We start from the raw sequence: 21,980 nt of genomic DNA, 5'->3' as shown, positions 1-21,980 counted from the left end.
GGAATATGTAATTTACCATCTTATCACCTTTAAAATAAACTGGATTAAAAACTGGAAGTAGGCTATTTGAATTGATAATCCAAAAATAAAATACTGCAGATGTTGTAAATCTGAAATAAAGCCAGAAAGTGCAAGAAATATTCAATGGGTCCGGCAGTATCTGTGGACAGGGTGACCATTGCAGGCTGATAATTCTTCACCAATGAAACAAGGAAAGGATGTAATAGCACTAGAGGTGAAGGGAGATTTATGAAGACACTGTCAGGGATGGAGAATTCTAGTCATGTAGAGAGATTGACTAGTGTAGCAGTTAGCGTAATGCTATTACAGTGCCAGTGACCTGGGTTCAATTCCGGCCACTGTCCGTAAGGAGTTTGTACGTTCTCCCCGTGTCTGCGTGGGTTTCCTCTCGGTGCTCTGGTTTCCTCCCACACTCCAAAGACGTACAGGTTAGGAAGTTGTGGGCATGCTATGTTGGCACCAGAAGCGTGGCGACACTTGTGGACTGCCCCAGAACACACTAAGCTAAAAGATGCATTTCACTGTGTGTTTCGATGTACGTGTGACTAATAAAGATATCTTATCTTATCTTTGGAAAGGAGATTGAGGGGAAACTTAATTATGAGCTATCAAGATATGGTAAACAGAAAGGACCAACTTCCCTTCACAGGTAGGTCAGTAATGAGGTGTAAATTCATGTTAATTGGTAGAAGGTTTAGAAAGGAATTCCAAAATAATCGTCTACCTGAAAAAAGTGGTGGAGGCAGAAATCATCACCATATTTCTAAAGTACCTGGGTTAAGAGGCAGAGTCTTCAGGACTATGTATCAAGACCTGGCAAGTGGAGCTAAGGTAAAGTTCTTTTTTGGCTGGTATCAACACAATGGGCTAAATGGCTTCCTTCCATGTGGTAAAGTTCTATAATTCTATTTGGGGATAGAAATGGTAAGTACCATGAATAACTATATATTATAAGCTTGATACTATTCATTGTGTTGAAATTTGGATTCACCTATTTTTGTTGTGCTTCATCATCATTAGGTTCAGCAAGTAATGCTAATTCAAGTCCCTCGCAAAGTTTGTGAAATTGGCTTAAAGGATAATTGATGGGGTGATTTATGACAATTTTCACCCAGGATTGTATACTACAGCTAGATCTGTATGGTTCCTGATGGGACCACACTTGCATGAACACAGCTCTGAAAATTAGCAGTGCAGGAATCTAAGAAGTCATCATTTCTCAAAGGCACCCTCCTCATGGCAGCTAGACATCAGTAACAAACTCAATAGATGCCTTGGAGGAGAGATGGGCTGCAAGGAAGACGGAGTGAGGTCCAAAATTTAATGAAGTAGATGTCAAGAGCGAGGTCCTATGGCCAGTGAGTCAGGAAACCCTGGGGCCCTCATAAGAAGAATGGGGTAACTACAGCTGCATCTTCCAAGTGTGAGAATCCCCACTCAACACAGCAAAGCACAAATAAATTTCAGGTCCTCACAAAATATGGCAGCCTGGGCTTTAGACTACTGTTAGCAATTTTATAAGTCTGTTTCAGTAACTGGTTCAATGATTCATTTATTACAAACAAAGCAGGTAAACCTGTAAAGCAGCAAGGGAAGGATTATTAAGTCTCACCTGTGCAGCTCCACCTGATTATCGATGTACAATGTTGGTCTTACCATTGGACGATGAAAAGGATCTCCTGGGTTTGCTTTGGGTACTATGTTTCTGCAGTCTTGTTCTGAGAAGAATGCCTTGTATTCAGTGGAGACAATGGCTCCCTTGTCAGCTCAGCTAAAAGGTAAGGCTACAGATGCTGAGTGATGAACATCTGCACCCACCCACCCCCAACTTGCTGCCTTCTTCTCCTGTCCTCTTGAACCTGGTACTCTTCAGGCTCTATCTCATGACTCCTAAGGTCCAGTCTCTTTGCTGCTTTTCCTTAGACATCAGTAGTTGTTTTCTGTTTGCAACATCGAGCAGCACATGATGATGAAAATCCCACATCTGCTTGGCTTGTACTGCAAGTCGATTCTGGACAAATGCAAGCAATGGAATCTCATCTTTAGCAGAGAATACTGGTGTTTTCCACCACTATTTTTATCAATTAGTGGCTCTCTTTGTATCTGTACTCAGCTGGTATAGTTGAAAGCACTCTGGTTTGAGTAACCATGGGAGTAGGGAGTAGTCCCTGTTCCCCAGGATTCATTCCCTAGGGCACTTACAATGTTTAGCAGTGGCAACCACAAAATATATTCAGCAGTGCACCTCTTGATGCAGGAGCCACATGCTCACAGAAACATGGCACTGGTTATCATTGAGGAAGTGGAAGCCTTCCAAGTTCTTTAAATCATCTGGGTTATTTGGGGATACCCTTATGAGTGTAATCAATGGCTACCCGTGATGTCAATTATCCTTATTGAGATTAAGGTAGATGAAATCATTCATGTGCAAGTGCAGGGCCTTGGCGGCCTCTCCAGTGCTGTGGTGACCATCAAGTTGGGAGACACTGCAGTGATCTGCCGCGGCCATTTGGAATGAATTTAGAGTGGGAAGTTCAGAATCAAGGTGGGCTGGACCTCCATGAAGAGAGCAGTTTTGGCACAAGGTTTTTCTGAAACGTATCTCAGTGATCACAGTCTTAGAAAACCTGAATATATTGTTCTTCAGAGAGGTCCAGGAAGGATGTGGTGCATCGGGGAGTAGCCTTTTCGCTGATGGGCATGCCTCCCATCATAAGGTCCTGAGTGTCCATTCACAGCTTTAACACCACCTCCAATAAAGGTGCGCTGCCTGCAGTGCCATTATTGAGACGTTCAGTGCATGAGTATGTCAGCAGTTAAGCACATTAGAAAGCATTCCCTGTTTGTTTTAGTGCACCTGGAAAGTGTGGGGTTTAGAAGGTGTGTGAGCAACCTGTAGTCTGCTCTGAAGCTGCCCAGTCAGGTCACCCGATGGCAGCTGTGTCCCTCTGCAGCAGGAGAAAAGAAACTAGCTAGTATGATGTGTTCCTGCTTGTACTGAGGGTGTTTCACAATGGTCATAGGTTGCACTATTGAGCTCTAATTTATGTCAGAAAGATAATAGGCATTGTGAAAACTAAGCATCATTATATCCACATCTGATGCTAGGATAGAGTCAAATACACTAGTGTGAATCACATCCAGAAATGCTCAATGCAATGTTCCCATGGGCACCTTTTCATCCAGAAATGATTGCTATGATAATCTATTCCAGGTAAATCTGAGTTTTGCATGATTAGCACCAAAATCAAATGCTAGCTGCTCTGATCCTAGTCTGTTGTCCCAAGGAGCAGGAAAATTCCCTACTATTCTTCAAAACCAATGAATACATTTTAGCTTTATTGTTGTAATGCTAACATGGATAATATAATGCAAATGTCTGTACATTTTTCTGGATTCTCCTATTATTTCATATCTTTTCATACGTCTAAAAATATGATTTGACCAACATTTGTAATCTTAGTCCTTTTGAATTACTATTGAACATAAAAAAATGTAAATCCATTTCTGGAATAGTATCTATGCTACCATTCCTAAAATGATTACTAATCTTGAGGCATAATCTGTATATTTTACAATGAGAGTATGATGATCTTGTAATATACGGAGATAAAATGGAGAAAATGGATGCATATCCACAGTCCATATGCCGTAGTCAGCATGGACCGGTTGGGCCGAAGGGCCTGTATCCGTGCTGTATTGCTCTATGACTCTATATAAATGGACATCAGGAATAGTCATAACAATCTTGAGAAAATTTGGGAAAACTGGCACTTATGATAATTTTGTTGCTTGCTTGTGCTGAAATGAACTAGGTTGTCCTGGACTTGCCATTTGTGATCACTGCACACCCACACTTACTTTTTCCAGATGTGGAGGGCCAGAGAAGCTGATCCCCAAACACTCTAAAGGCTTCCCATAAGGCTGAGCTGGCTCTGAACACCGAACATGCTGTCAAAATTCTTTTTTAAAGTTAAATTGAAACACAAACAAATAATTAAAAATCTTATTTAGCTTAAGTAAAACCTTTCTCCACATAGTCGGTGACTCCATTTAGTTCACATGCTAGCCTTCTCTGGCATAAACCTGATGGCTGGCTGTAAAGTGCAACCAGATCTTCTACCGAACATATCACTGCTCCATCACTGGGATCAATGGGGAATCCATCAACAGAGTGGACAGTCAGATGCACAGAAGTCTAAAACGTGCTAACGCCCTTAGGAACTGCTGGTAATCAGTCAGCACCATTCAGGCCAATACGTGTATACGTATTATAGTTGGCAAAAATGTTTCAGTATTGACTTACAACCAGAGTTTTAAACCTGATCTTGAAGATTTAATAAAACGTTATAAGCATACTTCTGTCTCCATCAAAACTTCACATTTTGTAAAGCTAGCCAAAAGAACCATATTCTTGTGTTTTTTATGTCAGATGTGGCATTTTCTGTTAATAAATCAAGGCAGTAGTATTATAAGTAACAAACCACAGCAATCAATTTTGGGTTTCCACTGCAAATGTCTAGAAAAGGAAAGTGTGCAGTGACTAAATATAAAGGGTTCCTTTTACATCTGTTTACAACTGTTTCAGTTACCACAGACAGAAACATATTTTGTTCTGAAATACAAACATGTAATCATATGTAATGGAAATCCGAAATATAATTTCCACTTTACGCTGACCAAGCTATTTATTAGGTTAACCATTCCAAATTCTGTTTTACTAATTGGAAGGTATTTATTATAATTGTTTGAAGTTGAAACTAATATGTCTGTTTTCATACACAGTCCAATAAGTTAATTTTAGATTAATTACCAGCAGGCAACTCAATAAAACTACTGCAGTCTGGTATTCTGGTAATTTGGCTCTGGAGCACTCGTCCTCTCTCTACAGGGTACGTGTCTGAGTCCTATTCTCAGCTCTCTCTTAAAACTAATTGCTTTCAATGGATGGATTAAACCAATTTCTGGCTTATTCGCTGAAAGAAACACTATAGGTACAGAGCGGTCCTTCTTGGTTAAAGGAGGAAAAGAAACCTTAGTTATAAACATGCCTCAATCTAATGAGCTGGACGTGGAGAAAAACCACGTTTAAGGTGCCAGCCTTCACTTCCCCATGCAAAGAAGGCAGTGAGAAGACAGTGAGCAGTGGGAAGTCTTTTACACAGAGAGTGGTTGAAATCTGAGACTTGCTGCCAGAGGACGTGGTGCAATCAGATACAATTAATACATTTAAGAGACATTTAGACAGGCACTTGAATAGGCAAGTCATGGAAAGATACAGACTTAATGCGGGCAAATAGGATGAGTGTAGATAGGCAAAATGGTTGGCATGGATGTGGTGGGCCAAAGGGCTATTTCTGTGCCCTACAACTCTATGACTCACTCTATGGCTTTATAAAATGGGAATGAAAGTCAAGATGTAATTGAAAATAAAATGCAATAAACCTTTTCTTTTTCTTCTTACCTCTAGCACAACTTCTGAGCACTAAGCCAAATCCAACTCAATAACACCTTTTCCAGAGCCTTAATATTTTTCTAACAGTGCAAATGTATCCACAATAAAGCACATACCAGCTTTAATATCAAATTTTGTTGCTCCTTTAAAAGTTATCACAGCTCTGTTCAACTGGAATAATTTTACAAAATGCATTTTCCAGTAGCTGGCACCTGATTGGTTCCTCCATGTATAAACTGCAGATGTAATTAAACAGCATTTAGTTACTGTGCTACGCTGGCAAATACACGTGAAATGTTTTTTAAAAATTGCAAGCTTTAAACTGATGTACTGATTAATCCCTGAGTAGTGAATCCTACAGATGTTTGGAGGTCTTAGTTACAGTAACACAATACCAGATGTGAAATCTTTGCCTCTGTATTCAGACTTCTCTTGCAGGTTACAATAGTGCAGCAGAGGATTACTTAGGTTATGTATGAAAGAAATTACATAAGATTGCCTTAAAGTACTACAGAGCCACATGCAATGAAAAGAAATTATATTTTTATTTTGGGGGGGGGGAATCAAATCTTCTTCTGTAGATAAATTCTCATTCATTTAGATCTTCATAAAGGAATTGTTAGCACTTTTCAAAATTCCAAACACATTCTCTATTTTAAAGAAAAAAAGAATCCTTTTAACCTTCAGTACCACAGTGTAGAATTAATTTATCTCCATTTGATTTTTAGGAAATCAGAAACTGCTTTTGTGCTTCTATTAGCATCTGGTTTATTTTAGCTCCTGCAGAATGTCTTTCATGTACATCCAGCAGCAGTACATAGTAAATCTTTCTTTTATTATACCTGTACAGGTAATCGCTCCTGAGAAAGGAAATGTGGAATGTGCACTGTTTTCACTTGTAGCGGGCTTTCTCATTAGCTAGGGCAAGCCTTCGAATGTTTGCGATGCAACCAGCAGCAGCCTCCTGTAGAGCTTCATTTGTGGATTCCATCAAATTCAAAAGTAGCTGTGAATAGTAAGAAGTCAAGTAAGACAATGGCAATGGCTACATATAATTAGAGAGGAAGGAAAGCAGTACATAAAGGAAAAAATGAAGAAAATAGAAAAATTGGAGTGTAAGACAGGAAAGAGTGAAATTACATTAGGATTTGCAATACTGAATCATCGTCACAGCTGCTCTAATGGAAAACAGAGCCTGTGCAGTTACTTACCTCTACAACTAAAAATGGCAGTTTCATGAATCAAAAATAAAAATCTAAATTGAATCATTTGACATTGTTGCCTTTATGCCTCAAAAAAAATTCAAAAAATATTTGTGGAATCATTTTGAAAAACTGTACAGGAATGAGCTGGACTGCATTCCATATACAGTGTTTAATAGGAGGCACAGCTTACAAGTTATTGTGCAACGATAGAGAAACAGGATATTTTCTTTCAATAAATTTGTAAGAATACAATTCTTGATTATATCTGGACAGTTTAAGTCATTACTTAAACGTTACTAAAAATATGAGCTCAAAAATGGGGCACAACTGGATTATTTAGTCAGCACAGATCCATGCCAATAATGCAATATGCCAGGAATTTCAAATCAGAGTTTTGAATTTTTTTAAGAAAGCTCTGTGGCACTATTCAGATATATGTTTAAGAAAAATGTGCATAGTTTAAAATATCTGAATCAGTAGAAAACAAAAGTGGATTATATGACCTCAAGTGCTCTTTGTGGGAACTAAATAAGTCTACTTTCCAAATGACATATTAATTTTCTCTGCAGATTCAGCATTTTGATTCTTCAGTTCTATTTTCTAGCTTTTGTAGATTGCTCCTTTTAGCAAAAAACAAAACAAATTTGCAGGTGACAGAGGAGCCCAACAAAGTAGGATTCATGTCCACTTTTCCTTTTTTGGAAAAAAGGTACATCAATGTTTTTGAACAACTTATAAAGGCAAAATCAATATATTATGAAATGTACAAATAATGATGCAGTGCTATTAAATATCTTAAGTATTCCAAAAGGAATATCAGAGGACACAAATGTTTCACCGAGATAATTTTACTTTCAATAACTTTGAATGTTAGGCATTGAACCTTTAATCAACCAATCATGAAAAAAGAACTGATGGTAGTTTTGAATATCAGTCTCTTAGTGCTGGGAGAAGAGATAAGTTGCACGATAGCTTGTTATTTTTGCTTCTAAGGTAGTTTAAACAGGTTCTGGGATAGTTGACAACTTCTTGAATAATTTTCCACAACCAAATATTTTAAAGAAACATTATGTATACCCACAAGTAGTAATGGAAGCACCAGAAAGTTTGTTTTCTAAAAAACAAGATCATAATTGGAAAGGATCTACAAAATTAATATAATAAAATATGACAAATCTTATCATTATTGAAGTGAAACAATCAAGTGCAGTCAATGTTTGCTTATATAATACATGATACAATATGTAAATATTATCAGCCAATATTATCAGCCCTTAGCAGGTAATGGCATTTCTTAAATGTGTTAAATGTTTGCTTTTTCACATTAGGGATGTGATTTTTGTTTTGTAGGGGACATAGTAATGGTCACAGTGATCTTGATAACCACTGGCAATCAATTCCTTGCCCTGCTTTGATGCTGCAGTTGTGGTTGCACCATGTGACAGGTTTTAATGAGGACATTCATACTGAAATGCAACCATTTCACACAATGTACCTGGCAGATGTTCCTGAAGACCCACACTCAACGTTTCAGAAACAGCTTCTTCCCCTCCACCATCAGATTTCTGAACGGTCCATGAACCCATGAACACTAGCTCATTATTCCTCTTTGGCACTATTTATTTATTTTTGTAACATAGGTAATTTTTATGTCTTTATGTCTTGCACTGTACTACTGCCACAGAACAACAAATTTCACGAGATATGTGATAATAAACATGATTCTGCTTCCTTTGTGAGCCCATCTTCTTAACCCTCCCCTTTCTTTTCCATGTGCTTGCACTGTTCTGTGTTACCTCTGCCCTTACTTTTAGCCATGTTGTATTCTTTGGGAATGTCTATCAATGCAGAAATTTTTCAGAGCAACTGATTTATGCAAAAGCTTTGAAGTCAGGACAAGGTCCATTAGCACTTGCCTCACCAATCCCTGTAAATTTTACTGCTTCTAAAGAACTCTAGAAAATACAAATGCATAACAATGACAAATGCCAGTGAAAATCAACTGTCAATTGACCTGACCCCTTTAAATAGTACTTGTGGCACAATCCTTTCTGCTATTTAATGTATGCTTAGCCTTCCACAATGATGGAGTTAGCTGGAGATTTTAGCTCCCATGTACAGTTTTGGTGTCAGATCAGTGTTGTATGCTGATAGATGTCACAATCCACCTTTCTTCATGGATTTGGGAGGTGTTATTAGAGTATCTCGGGCAAGTAACCACAGTACATTGGAGACACAAGAGATGGCAGATGTTGGAATCTGCAGCAAAAAACAAACTGCTTGGGGAACTCAGTGGGTCAGGCAGCATTTGTGGAGGGAAAGTTTGAGGAACAATATGTGGCTGTAGTAGCAGGTTTTGATGAGAATGCAGTTGAAGAGCAGAAGATCAGTAAGACTACAGAAGGAGAGCAGTGAGCCTTCCATTCCACGGATGCTACCTGACTCACTGAGTTCCTCCAGGAGTTTGTTTTTACTAACAACTGCGCATGTTGCCCATGGCATACACTGCAGTTATCTGGTGTATGATTAGTGGAGAGAGTGAATATCTAGGGTGCATGCAGTGCCAGTCATGTGGGCTGCTTTATCCTGAAAAGTGTCAAAGTTCTTGAATGTTCTTGGAGCTGTATTTATTCATGCAAGTGGGAGTATAGATGGTGGAAAGACGTTGGGGTATCAGGTACCTCATTGTACCACTAGGCTCTGCACACGCCGGGGGAACACTGTCCCTCATCAGTATTCAGAACTGAATAATGGTTCACAGCAAGATGTTTTCAGTGGTCTCTTGAACCAAGGGCCTGCTCTTTTTTGTCTGTCTGGTAGTCATCCTGTCCTGCTTTTCCTTCACTCGAACCCCAAAACCTTGAGTTTGAGCTTATTCAGCTGATGACAATTCTTCTATCTCAGCATGTTGCATCCTTTTGAAATCAATTTTGAATTCTCTTTTCTTAGGTAACTCACTCTTTCTTTCTATTCATATTAGAATGGCTATTTGTGCCAGTCATCCATCTATGATTTTGGCTCAGTTTAGCTCTCTCTGTTAGTACAGCCTGACCTGTTGGGCATAGCCCACAGCTCTGTTTTCAGCAGTTCAACAAGTATTATCTGCCATTCCCTGCCAGATTAACCTATTTAACCTGGTCTTTCCCTAGCATAGATATTCCCTTTGTTCTATCCATTTCACATCCCACCTTTTCTGAAAATTACCTTTTTTTATCTGTCTCTCCCAAGTCTCATGAAGAGTCTCAGACCTGAAACATTAACCGTGTTTCTCTTCTCACAGATGTTGCCTGGCCTGCTGAGTATTTCTAGAAAATTCTACTTTCATTTGCACACCATGGTTGTCCAAGACACAGGAGGCATGCTGGAATTCTCACAAGGCACAGGATGTGCATTTCACAGGTCTGATATACTTTGCCATGCCTCTACTTATTAATGCACAAAGCAGTCATAAACAGAGTTCAAAAACAAAAGCCCTCACCAGCAGCCCACCAACCAGCTTTCCTTGTGCTGACCTCAAGACCCAGCTGAGAGGGTCTTCCAAGTCCAATACAGAAAAATGTGCCAAGCATTCAGATTTCACTCTTTTATTTCTGTGTTGATCATGCATTATGTATAGCGTTAACAATCAATTTATCATCAAAAAATCATGAATTGGACAAAAATACATGAGAAACAGCATTATTGTGGTTTACACCAAAAATGAAGTACTTAAGCAGAACCAATGCAGACCCTGACAGTACCTCACCCAGTTTAGTACAGCTTTGGATACTTTTCTGTGCAGCAATCTGAGAAGGACATTAGCCTATAGACATACACCCCATGGCACCCAGACACCAGCAACACACTGCAGTTACCAAAGCGGAGAAAGAAACTGGGGGGCAGAGGGAGACAGATCACTAGATTTAGCGAAAGAGATCTTGCCATTCTCATTGATGAGGTAAATACCAGGAGGGAGGTCCTGTTTTCTGGTGGGCCAGGAGCCCTACTAAGGCCACCAGAGGAAGAACCTGGAAGGAGGTGTTTCTAACTGTCTCTTTCAGGTATGGAAATCTTCATTCATTTGAGCAATGCAGAAATAAATTTCATGTTATTGTAAGATATATCAGGATGAACTGCACAGCACCAAAAAGAGTTGGAACAAGTCATTTTAGGTATTGGATTAGATTAGAGACTCATCACTTGATGTAATATAATTAATGCAGATGATTCAGCAAAGGGTTATTATGGGTTATCCAAGCTCTCTTGACTGATTACAAGCAAACTATGTGGTGCTAAGAAGGTCACTTTGTCTAGAATGGGAACTATGATTTAGCAGACTTTTTAAGAAAAATTCTCTCCATCAGGAAGGCCATTAGAGCCTGTGCAGTCAATATTTCCCTTCTCCCACTCTGGGAGATGTGGCTGGTGGCTTTCTGCTGTGAATACCTTCAGTTGCTTTTCTTGATCTCCTGCTCCTTATGCACCTGCTGCTCTTCAGCATGCACCTCATGTCCCTTAGGGTCTAGGTCCACATGCTGCTCATCCTTTGGAACTGGCTGGTGTCTTTGGCAGATTGTGGAACATACTGCATACGATGCTGAAGACTCTGGCCCATTGTGCTCCTGGCCAGAGTTGACGTGGAAAATGTGCCATTCACCAAGAAAATTTTCTAATGATCCTCAAATACCTGAACATCTTTGAAATGGAAACCATTCCTCTTGATGAAAAGGTTTGGATTGTTATGGGAAACCACTGTGGGAACATGAGTGCAGCCAAAGACTGTTTGCACTTGTGGGAAGTCAGCAATGTTGGGAAGTCATGGTGCCGAGATTCTGCTAGCTCATCATTGAAGTCAAGTTTATAAATTTGTAACTGAGTGTCTTGGGTACATTTAGTGTCTCCAAAGACTGCATGGTGAGTAATCACTTTTCAGATGGGCATGTCTTTGCCTCTTGATGACACAAACCCATCCTGCATGGCCAGTCATTAGCATAAATTATCATAATATCCAGAAATATATTGCTGCCAGTGGTGTCACCTTAACTCATCTGGCAGTGTCACCACTAAGGCACTAATGGAAGGAGTATCTCAGCAGCATTTTCTTCCAGTTTAGGTACACTCTGTAAACTTCTGGAAGATATCTGAGCAATTTGGTCTGCCTGGGTCTCCTGATGTCAGTGAAGTAGTACTTAAAATAGAAACAAATGCAATAAACAAGCATGGTATATGCATAGCTGTAGGTTGCACACAAAAGCTTCACCTTATGCCAGTAAGAGAGGAAATGTGCATTGCCTGATTTAAGATAAGATAAGATCTTTATTAGTCACATGTACATCAAAACACATAGTGAAATACATTTGTGATTTGTGAAATAAATTTGTGCTGTGAGGTGTACATCTGAAGTTGGGAAACTGTCAGATGAGCTAAGGTGGATTGCACACTGAAGTGTCCAGGCCAATTTCCTGATGGAAAGTGATTGTTAGCGCAACGTAACTCAAGTTAAATCTCTTTTGTGTGTAATTGGAATGTTAAAAACGAGCACCAATGGATCCAATTTCCAGGCTGTGGATGGCCAAAACAAGCACCACTTAAATAGAGTAAAAAATAATTGACAACTGACTAAGTTACATCCCTAGTCCTTACCAGTACTGTCAAATATTCTGAATGTTTTGAGGCATTCAGCAACATTCAAATATTTGTAAAACAAAATCATACAATTGAAAAATAAACTTACTTAAATTGAAAGAGCAATAAATAATTCAAAAAATACTTTTGAACTTGTCAACAAGTATAAAAATTGACCAATTAGATATTTAAAACAATTCATGAAAAGATCTAAAAGAATTATCTTAAACTAATAATGTGTCAAATATTCTTTTCTAAGTTATCTGAGACCTGCACAGTTATTCCTTTCCATTAAATCAAGGGGAGAATGGTGTTTGCACCTCCTGTGATCTTTACTGAAAGTGTGATCTGCAGGTTCAGGGCAGTTAGCCTAAATTTCCTCTCCCACGGTGAACTTCATGAGGAGTCCAGGATTAGATCAAAGCATGCTGCCAGCAGCAAATCACTGATAACAACTTAGGGATTTTCACCTTTGTCAACACGTATGTGGAAATCCCAGAGCTGATGTCAGTTATGCAAGGTATTGACTTTGATTGTCTGCAAAATTTGAGGCAATATACCTACTTCTTGTTTCCTTTTATACCTATGTTTTATTTAAGAATTGAATGAGCTATTGGTGATATTAATGCAATATTTCCCAGCACAGGTTTTGGTCTATTTGTTTTATGTGAGACTGGGATCTATCCCAGAATGTTCTGAGAGGAAAGGAGGAGATTCCTGGCACTCTAACAAAGATTTTTGCATCTTCCTTGACCATGGGTGAGGTACCAGAAGATTGGAGGATAGCTAATGTTGTCCCCTTATTCAAAAAGACCAGTAAGGATAAGCCAGGATACTACAGGCTGGTGACCATTACATCAATAGTAGGGAAATCATCAGAAAAAATGTAAGGGATGGGATTTACATTCATTAGGAGTCAACATGGCTTTGTGCAGGGGAAATCCTATCTCACAAATCTGATTGAGTTTTTTGAGGAGGTGACAAAGAAAGTTAATATCGGCAAGGTCATAAATGTTGTTTCATGGACTTTAGCAAGGCTTTTGACAAAGTCCCACACGGTAGGCTAGTCCAGAAGATTAGGGCACATGGAATCCAAGATGTGTTGGCACACTGGATCTAAAATTGGCCTGGTGAGGGGAGGAAGAGAATTGTGGAAGAGGGTTTTTCCTGACTGTAAGTCTGTAACCCGTGGTGTACTGCAGGATTCAATACTGGAATCACTGTTGATTGTCAATATATACAAATGACTTAGATGAGAATGTAGGTGGACTGATTAGTAAGTTTGCTGATGGCACAAAAATTGCTGTTGTAGTAGACAGTGAAGAAGGTTGTGAAAGGATACAGAGGGACGTAGATCAGTTGGAAAGTTGGGTGGAGCAATAGCAGATGGAATTTAATCCAGACCAATGTGAGGTAATGCATTTTGGGATGTCAAATACTAAAAGAACAGATAGAGTAAATGGCAGGAACCTCAGGAGTGTTGATCCACAGAGGGACCTTGGGGTACAAGTTCACAGCTCCCTGAAAATGGCAATACAGGTGTACAGGTCAATGAAGAAAGCATTCAGCATGCTTGCCTTCTTTGGCTGAAGCATTAAGTATAAGAATTCAGACATCATGTTGCAGCTGTGCAAAACACTGGTCAAGCTGCTCTTGGAGTATTGTGCACTGTTCTAGTCACCACACTACAGAAAGGATGTGGTAGCATAGAAAGAATGGAAAGGAACAGAGGGATATGGGCCTAATGCAGGCAAGTTGGATTAGCATAGATAGACATGATGATTGGCATGGACAATTTGGGTCGAAGGGCCCATTTCTGTGCTATACAACTTTATGACTCCATGACTCTGTGACATGACTTAATAACTTTGATAAACTAATGATAAAGGAACATCACTAGAATATGCTAAGTATTTGTTTTTCTAATATTCTTTATTATTGGTTTCATTAAAATGATTCACTACTTTCATTGTAATATAACCTTTGCTTACAGAGATTTAAAACTGAAGGTCAATGTCACAACCTTTCATCTACTTTCTATTGGTAAGTTGATAACCTCATTCTGTATGCAAGTTTTGAAGAGGAAATGACACCCACATTAGGGAAAATCACAAGAGTAAGTGTCTGATCCAATTTCCGAATGGACACAACTTCCATCAGGAAATAGAAATAAAAACAGGCACAATGGGTCTAACTTCCAGGGAAATGTTTCTTTATTCCCCATTACAATTATATTCTTATTCTCATTTGGAACATGGCTTTATTGACATTACATACACTATGTATGTCCAAAAAAATACATCAAATAATAACTCCAAAAGTGCACAAGGGCTAATGAAAGATGGAAATGGTTTGTTCAGATGAGAAGTGTACAGTGCAATGATTCAAGGTAGTAATTGCCATAGAACTGTACTAGAAATTAGTTCAAAAGGTGATTTCATATGACTTTCATTTTAACTCTCAATAAAACGGTGTACATCATGTGTGATTTGAAGTGTTTCTGCGGGGGCCCCATTTTTATATTTTATATGGAACCCATCAGCCAATTTAATATATTAAAAACCTCACTGATATTCTTTGGAGATATTTGGTATGTATTGACAATGAGGACATGCTGCAAATATAATTGTAACAAGGCAAAATACTAGTGCAATGGTTTTAGATAGGGATTTCCAATGGTGAAGGAGTAATAATGTATTTAACGTTAGGCAATGTACCCTGGAGAGGGGCTTTGAGGCAATGGTGTTGTGGTGATATTGCCACTCTTGTCCTTCTCTGTGGTTCAACATCAATGGAGATAGGTGCAAAGATATTACCTTCAAGAGTTCCTGCATTAAACCTATGGACAATACATACTACAACCAAAAAGTGCCGGTGTCTGGTACGGATGATGATGAAATAGTACATCAGGTGCTCCTGCAGTGCTACTAATTACACTCAAGGGGATTTTAATAACTTCTAAAAGAAAAGTAAATTTCTGCTAAAATACATTGTAAGCCAACATGTAGTAGGTAGTAAATATGTAAGCCAACCTATTTAAGTTCAAAGATTTGTTATTTAATTATTTAAGAAAATATTTTAATTGTTTTCAAGTTATGCATCCAGAGTTTGATTCTTAGTATTGAATGTAGTGAACTATAGCCTTACATATGGAATCCATTTGTAATTCTGCTTTCTTAGACTGTAAACAAACTTTTTAAAAGCCACAAACTTTACTGATATTCTATTGCAGTGCTCAAAGAATTAACTCATGCCATTCCATTTCTCTAGAAAGTCCTGCATCCAGTCAGAATGTCCAGCATGACTCATTTTATTATATCAAAGTGCAAAAATCTAAGAACTTCACTAAATTTTCCCCTACCATTATATCTGTTCAATTTGTTCACAAATACAATTCTCTATAATAAGTAGTTTAATCTTGTCTCGCCCACACACAATCTACCTAATGAACTTCAATTCACCCCACAAATCTCCAGAGACCAACACAACTTTCAAGCATGGGCTGATGAATAGCAAATAGCATTCACACCCAAAAATCAAAAGTGTCAGATAATGATCATCGGTAGTAAAAGAGAGTTGAACTACCTACCCTTGGTATCCATGGTGCTACAATTGTTGGCTGCCCTACCATCTACATTCTGGGAGGTCACTATTGATGAGAAACTCAACTGGACCAACCACATAAAAACTGTGGCTATAAGGCCACTTCAGACTCCAGGTATCCTACAGCAAATGATTTACCTGCTGACATTACAAATCCTTTCAACCAAATAAGGCACAGATGAGAAGTGTGATGGAATTCTCTCCAACTGCCTGGATGACTGTAACTCCAACAACACTTAGGAAGCTTGGGGAATCAGATAAAGATAGGACATTTACCATGAATGGGGAGTATTGAGGAACAAAGAGACCTTGCTGTACAATTCCAAAGATCTCTGAAGGCGGCAGCGCAGTAGATAGGGTGGTGAAGAAGGTATAGGGGATGCTTGCCTTTGTTTGCCAAGGCATAGAATATAGGAGCAGGGAGGTCTTGGTACAACTGTATAATATATTGTTTAGACCACAGCTGGAACACTGTGTGTAATTCTAGTTGCCACAGGGAGGGAAGGATGTGGTTGCACTGGAGAGGGTGTAGTGGAGATTCACCAGGATGTTGCCTGGGATGGAATATTTCAGTTATGAGGAGAGACTGGATAGACTTGGCTGGTTTTCCTTGGAGCAGGGGAAGCTAAGTGGGTACCTGAGAAGGGTACACAAAATTATGAAAGGCATAGATAGGGTAATCAGTAATAAACTTTTCCCCATGACAGAGATGTCTAAGATCAGAGGGCATGGGTTTAAAGTGGGAACAAAGAGGTTGAGAAGGGACCAAAGGAAGATATTTTTTCATCCAGAGGGCAATTGCAATCTGGAATGCATGCCTGAGAAGACATTGGGGGCAGGTACTCCCAACAACATTTAAGAAGCAGCTAGATGAGCACTTTGTCACCTACATGATGTACAGCAGTTATTCATCCAGGCTACTCCAAAAGCACCTCTAAAACCTGTGACCTCCATTACCAAGAAAGACAAATGCAGCACCTGCAAGGGAGCACCACCTCCTACAGGTTGTCCCCTAACCCATATACCATCCTGACTTAAAAATACATCATTGCTCCTTCATCATCTCTAAATCCTGGAACTCCTTACCCAAAAGCATTGTGGGAGTAACTTTAAGGGTAAAAATGGACGGGCGATGAAAGCATTCGCAACATTGCAAATTAATAGATTAGAAAGATTTTCCATGAAGCAATTTGATTCCATCAGATAATTAAATAATACCAGAGAAAATTCATCAAAATACTATCTTTACTATTCAATCCTGGTTTACTAGTTTCCCCAGGAAAGCCCAACCCTTGATTCTCAGCTGTAGCTGAATACCCAATTGGATATGCATTATTTCTGAAGACCAATAAAGAATTTGTTTAAATTTCAGTTTAAACAATGATTTAATTCTGCATATCTATTGTTAACTTATTCTTTAAGAGATCTGTTTGATTTTAAAGTGGGATATTTAATATTTTCTTCACTATTTCTTTAGGTTTCTTCAACTTTTCTTTGTAAATTGCCAACTTTGTAAATGCTTTTAAAATGTATAACTTCATACATTTTTGTTTGGTATTCTTTTAGTTTTGAAAGTCTTACTTATTCTTGCACTCCAGATCTTGACAGATCAAGCACTGCTTTAATAATGTTGCTCTAATATTATATTTTAAAATTCTCAGTGCAAAATGTTGTGCAATAGTTGGGATCAACTTCAATGTATGCTAGCCCCATTGGCCCTTGTGCGTAACAATAGGGTTTGTATCATCTGTTTGGGGTCTGTAACAGATGGTAAACACATTTCAATATGCAACCAACAGAGTTCTTTGACACAGATTACTATTTTAGGTTTGACAGAGAGGCAATAGAGGAAGAGAGGCCCAGACAGCATGAGTTTGGAAAACAAATAATTTTGCTACTGGTTTCTTTTTCCACAGATGCTGCTTGACTGGCTGAGTTCTTCTAGCATTTTCTGTTTTTGTTTTACTATGAGTTTAGAATTATTTCTGTGGTCTCAAGGAGCAGAAGTGTTTTTCCAGCCCTCACAATATAATCTGGACCACTGCCTATTATCTTGCATTTCTCTTGCCTTCTATTATCTATTTTATCATATATTTTAAATTATCTCCTACAGTATCCTTTCCAAATGTGTTTTAAATCCTCAGCCTGCATGTCTTTCTACAAACAAAAACTTAATTCTCATTGTCATGATTTTGGCAATGTTTTCCTATTGTAAATTCACATAATATGATAAGAGAGGAACTTGGAAATGATGCCGTGTGGTAAGTATAAATTTTAAAGAAGCTACATATGTAGTTGTGTTGCTGTAATAACACACTGCCACCAGTGGTGGCGCATTAGCACCTTGGTTTTGGGTCTCAAAGAACAATATACAATCATAACAATGGTGCACAATTTATTGTGGTCTCAGTCAAATTGACAAATTGAGTCCCTTCTGATGGCCAAGAATGAAATACGTTTCTTTGTTATTTTGAAGTCATGTATATGAAACATAAACACTAAAGTTATAATATACAACAACATAATAAAGATAAAATGCAAGGAAATGTGACTGATGCTATTGGGTGTTTACTAAAATCATTTAGTTGACATCATTTTTAGAGTGATTAACGATTCTAGAGACTCAAAAACTTCTGTATTTTTGATCCAACTATTGATATCTTATAAGTGACTTTAAAACACTCACTGCTTTAACCAATTAAATTATAGTAATACAAATTTCAAAGGATGCTTCTTCAGGATTAACCTGACATGTTGTATTGCCTCTGAATGACTAGTTGGGAATGTCAGGCTGCATTTTCAATGAAAACAGATGGATAACTACATTACAATTTTCATCTGTTATATCAATCTTTTTTTCTTTAACTCAGTCATAACTTTCCTCTGCACCAATAGTAAAAACAGAAAATGCTGCAAACACTTAGCAGGTCAGGCAGCATCTATGGAAAGAAAGAGCAAACACTTTAAGTCAAAGACTATTTATCAGATCTGAAAAAGAGAGAAAACAAGTTAGTAGTAAGCTGCAGAGAAGGTGGCGGATGGATGCATAGGACAAAGCGAATATCTGTGATAGGGTGAGGTCAGGGTTGCCGAGAGGATAAAATGTATAGGTGCTCTGGACAAATTGGTTAATTGGACAATTAGAAGGTGATGATACAAAGAATTGTCATGTGTTATAAATAGCAGGGCTGTGGGACATGTTCAGTAGTTCGGGGTGTACTAATCGAAAGAGAAATACTGAACTAATGTCACAAATAGATGGCGTGCAATAAAAATGGCCAATTCTAATACAGCCAGAGAAAGTGGGTTGTCTGAGGTTGGGGAAATTAATATTGAGTCTGGAAGACTGAACTTTGCCCAGAAGAAGGATGAGGAACTGTTCCTCAAGTCCCACAGCCCAGCTATTTGCTAAGAGTAAGAGGGTGGCTATGGAGAGAATAGGTCCCCTTAAAGATCAGTAAGGCTGTCTATGTGTGAAAGCACAGGAGATGGGTGAGATTTTTAATGAATATTACTCATCAGTTTTTACTGTGGAGGAAACAATGGTTGCTAAAGAAATGAGGGAAATGAGTGATAGAACATAGAACATAGAATATAGAACAGTACAGTACAGTACGGGCCCTTTGGCCCACGATGTTGTATCGACCCATATAAACTTTATCCCCATTCAATCTATCCCCCTCTCTACTTCACCTCGCATAACCCTTTATTTTTCTTTTATCCATGTGCCTATCTAATAGTCTCTTAAACGACTCGATCGTATCGGCCCCTACCACCACCCCCGGCTGTGCATTCCAGGCACCCACCACTCTCTGTGTAAAAAAACATACCTCTGACATCTCCCTGAACTTTCCTTTATGTACCTTAAACAGATGACCTCTAGTATTGACCATTGCCACCCTGTTGGGGAAAAGATGCTGGCTGTCCATTCTGTCTATGCCTCTCATTATGTTATATACCTCTATCAAGTCTCCTCTCATCCTCCGTCACTCCAAAGAGAAAAGCCCTAATTTGCTCAACCTCTCCTCATAAGACATGCTCTCCAACCCAGGTAGCACCCTTGTAAATCTCCTCTGCACCCTGTCCAAAGCTTCCACATTCTTCCTATAATGTGGTGATCAGAACTGAACACAATATTCCAAGTGTGGTCTAACCAGAGTCTTATAGAGCTGCAACATTAACTCTCGGTTCTTGAACTCAATCCCCTGGCTAAAGAAGGCCAGCACACCATACGCCTTCTTAACTGCCCTATTCAGTTGCAAGGCAACTTTGAGGGATCTATATACTTGGACCCCAAGATCTCTCTGTTCCTCTATATTGCTAAGAATCCTGCCATTAACTACATACTCTGCCTTTAAGTTCATTCTTCTGAAGTGTATCACTTCACACTTCTCCAGATTGAACTCCATCTGCCACTTCTCTGCCCAGCTCTGCATCCTGTCTAAATCATGTTGCAACCTATGACAACCTTCTTCACTATCTACTATGCCACCAACCTTTGTGTCATCTGCAAACTTACCAACCCATCCTTCCCCTTACTTATCCAAATCATTTATAAAAATCACAAAGAGCAGGGTTCCCAGAACAGATCCCTGTGGAACAATGCCAGTTACCAACCTTCAGGTCGAATACTCCCTTTCTCCAACCACCCTCTGCCTTCTGTGGGCAAGCCAATTTCGAATCCACCCAGCCAAATTTCTATGGATCCCATACCTCATGACTTTCTGAATGAGCCTACCATGGGGAACCTTGTCAAATGCCTTGCTAAAATCCATATACACCACATCCACCACACTACCTTCATCAGTTTGTCTTGTCACTTCCTCAAAAAACTCTATTAAGCTCATGAAGCATGACCTGTCCTTCACAAAGCCATGCTGACTATCCCAAATAAGACTATGCTTCTCCAAATGCTCATAAATCCTGTCCCTAAGAAGAATCCTCTCCAATAGTTTGCCCACCAATGACGTAAGGCTCACTGATCTATAATTCCTGGGATTATCCCTTTTACCTTTCTTGAACCATGGAACAACTTTTGCCATCCTCCAATCCTCCAGTAGCACTCCTGTGGCCAGGGAGGACTCAAAGATCATCATTAACGCTCCAGCAATCTCTTCCCTGGCTTACCATAGTAACCTGGGGTATATCCTGTCTGACCCTGGGGATTTAGCTATCCTAATGCTTTTTAGTAGCTGCAACACTGCTTCTTTCTTAATCTCGACATGCTCCAACGCATTTGCCTGTTCTATGCTAACCTCACATTCATCTAAGTACCTCTCACTGGTGAACACTGAAGCAAAATATTCATTAAGGACCTCCCCTATCTCCTTTGTCTGCAGGCACATTTTCCCCCCTTATCCCTGAGCAGTCCTACCCTCACCCTAGTCACCCCCTTGTTCCTCACATACATGTAGAATGCCTTAGGGTTTTCCTTAACTCTACTTGCCAAGGCCTTCTCATGTCCCATTCTAGCTCTCCTAAGTCCCTTCTTAAGCTTCCTAAACCTTAAGTATGCTTCCTTCTTCCTCTTGACTAAACTTTCCACCTCTCATGTTAACCATAGTTCCTTCACCCTACCATTCTTTCCTTGTCTCAGCAGGACAAACCTATCTAGAAACCCATGCAAGTGATGCTTAAACAACCTTCACATTTCTGCGGTGCATTTACCGGTGAACATCTGTTCCCAGTTTACGCTCCCAAGTTTTTGCCTAATACCATCGTAATTTGCCCTCCCCCAATTAAATACTTTCCCATAATGTCTGGTGCTATCTTTGTCCATGGCTATACTAAAGGTCAGGCAGTTGTAGTCACTATCCCTGAAATGTTCACTCACTGAGAGGTCTTTCACCTGATCAGGCTCATTGCCTAATACCAGATCCAGCACCTACTTTTGCACTAAGTAGGTGCCAATAAGGAGGTCCTGATGATGTCTTGGACCACATGCAAATTACCAGGGAGGAGGTATTGCGGTCTTAAAGTGCATTAAGGTGGATAAATTCTCAGGGCCTGACTGAGTGCATCCTCGGACCTCGTGGGAAGCTAGGGAAGAAATTGCAGAGGCCCTTGCAGAGATATTTGCTTCATCTTTAGCC

General features: G+C 39.2%; 1 protein-coding gene across 1 annotated transcript in view; it reads right to left on the bottom strand.

Annotated features, from left to right (window-relative positions):
* Positions 1–6,243: 6,243 nt before the first annotated feature.
* odad2 (outer dynein arm docking complex subunit 2) overlaps positions 6,244–21,980 on the bottom strand; it is a 188,691-nt gene continuing 172,954 nt past the window's right edge. The window contains exon 20 of the mRNA XM_052015638.1: positions 6,244–6,482. Coding sequence (XP_051871598.1) covers positions 6,369–6,482 — 114 coding nt within the window. The 3' untranslated portion in view covers positions 6,244–6,368. The remainder of the gene's footprint in view (positions 6,483–21,980) is intronic.

The sequence above is a fragment of the Pristis pectinata genome, chromosome 5, assembly GCF_009764475.1.
Source record: "Pristis pectinata isolate sPriPec2 chromosome 5, sPriPec2.1.pri, whole genome shotgun sequence".
Taxonomy (NCBI): Eukaryota; Metazoa; Chordata; class Chondrichthyes; order Rhinopristiformes; family Pristidae; genus Pristis; species Pristis pectinata.
This window is presented reverse-complemented; position numbering and strand designations above follow the sequence as displayed.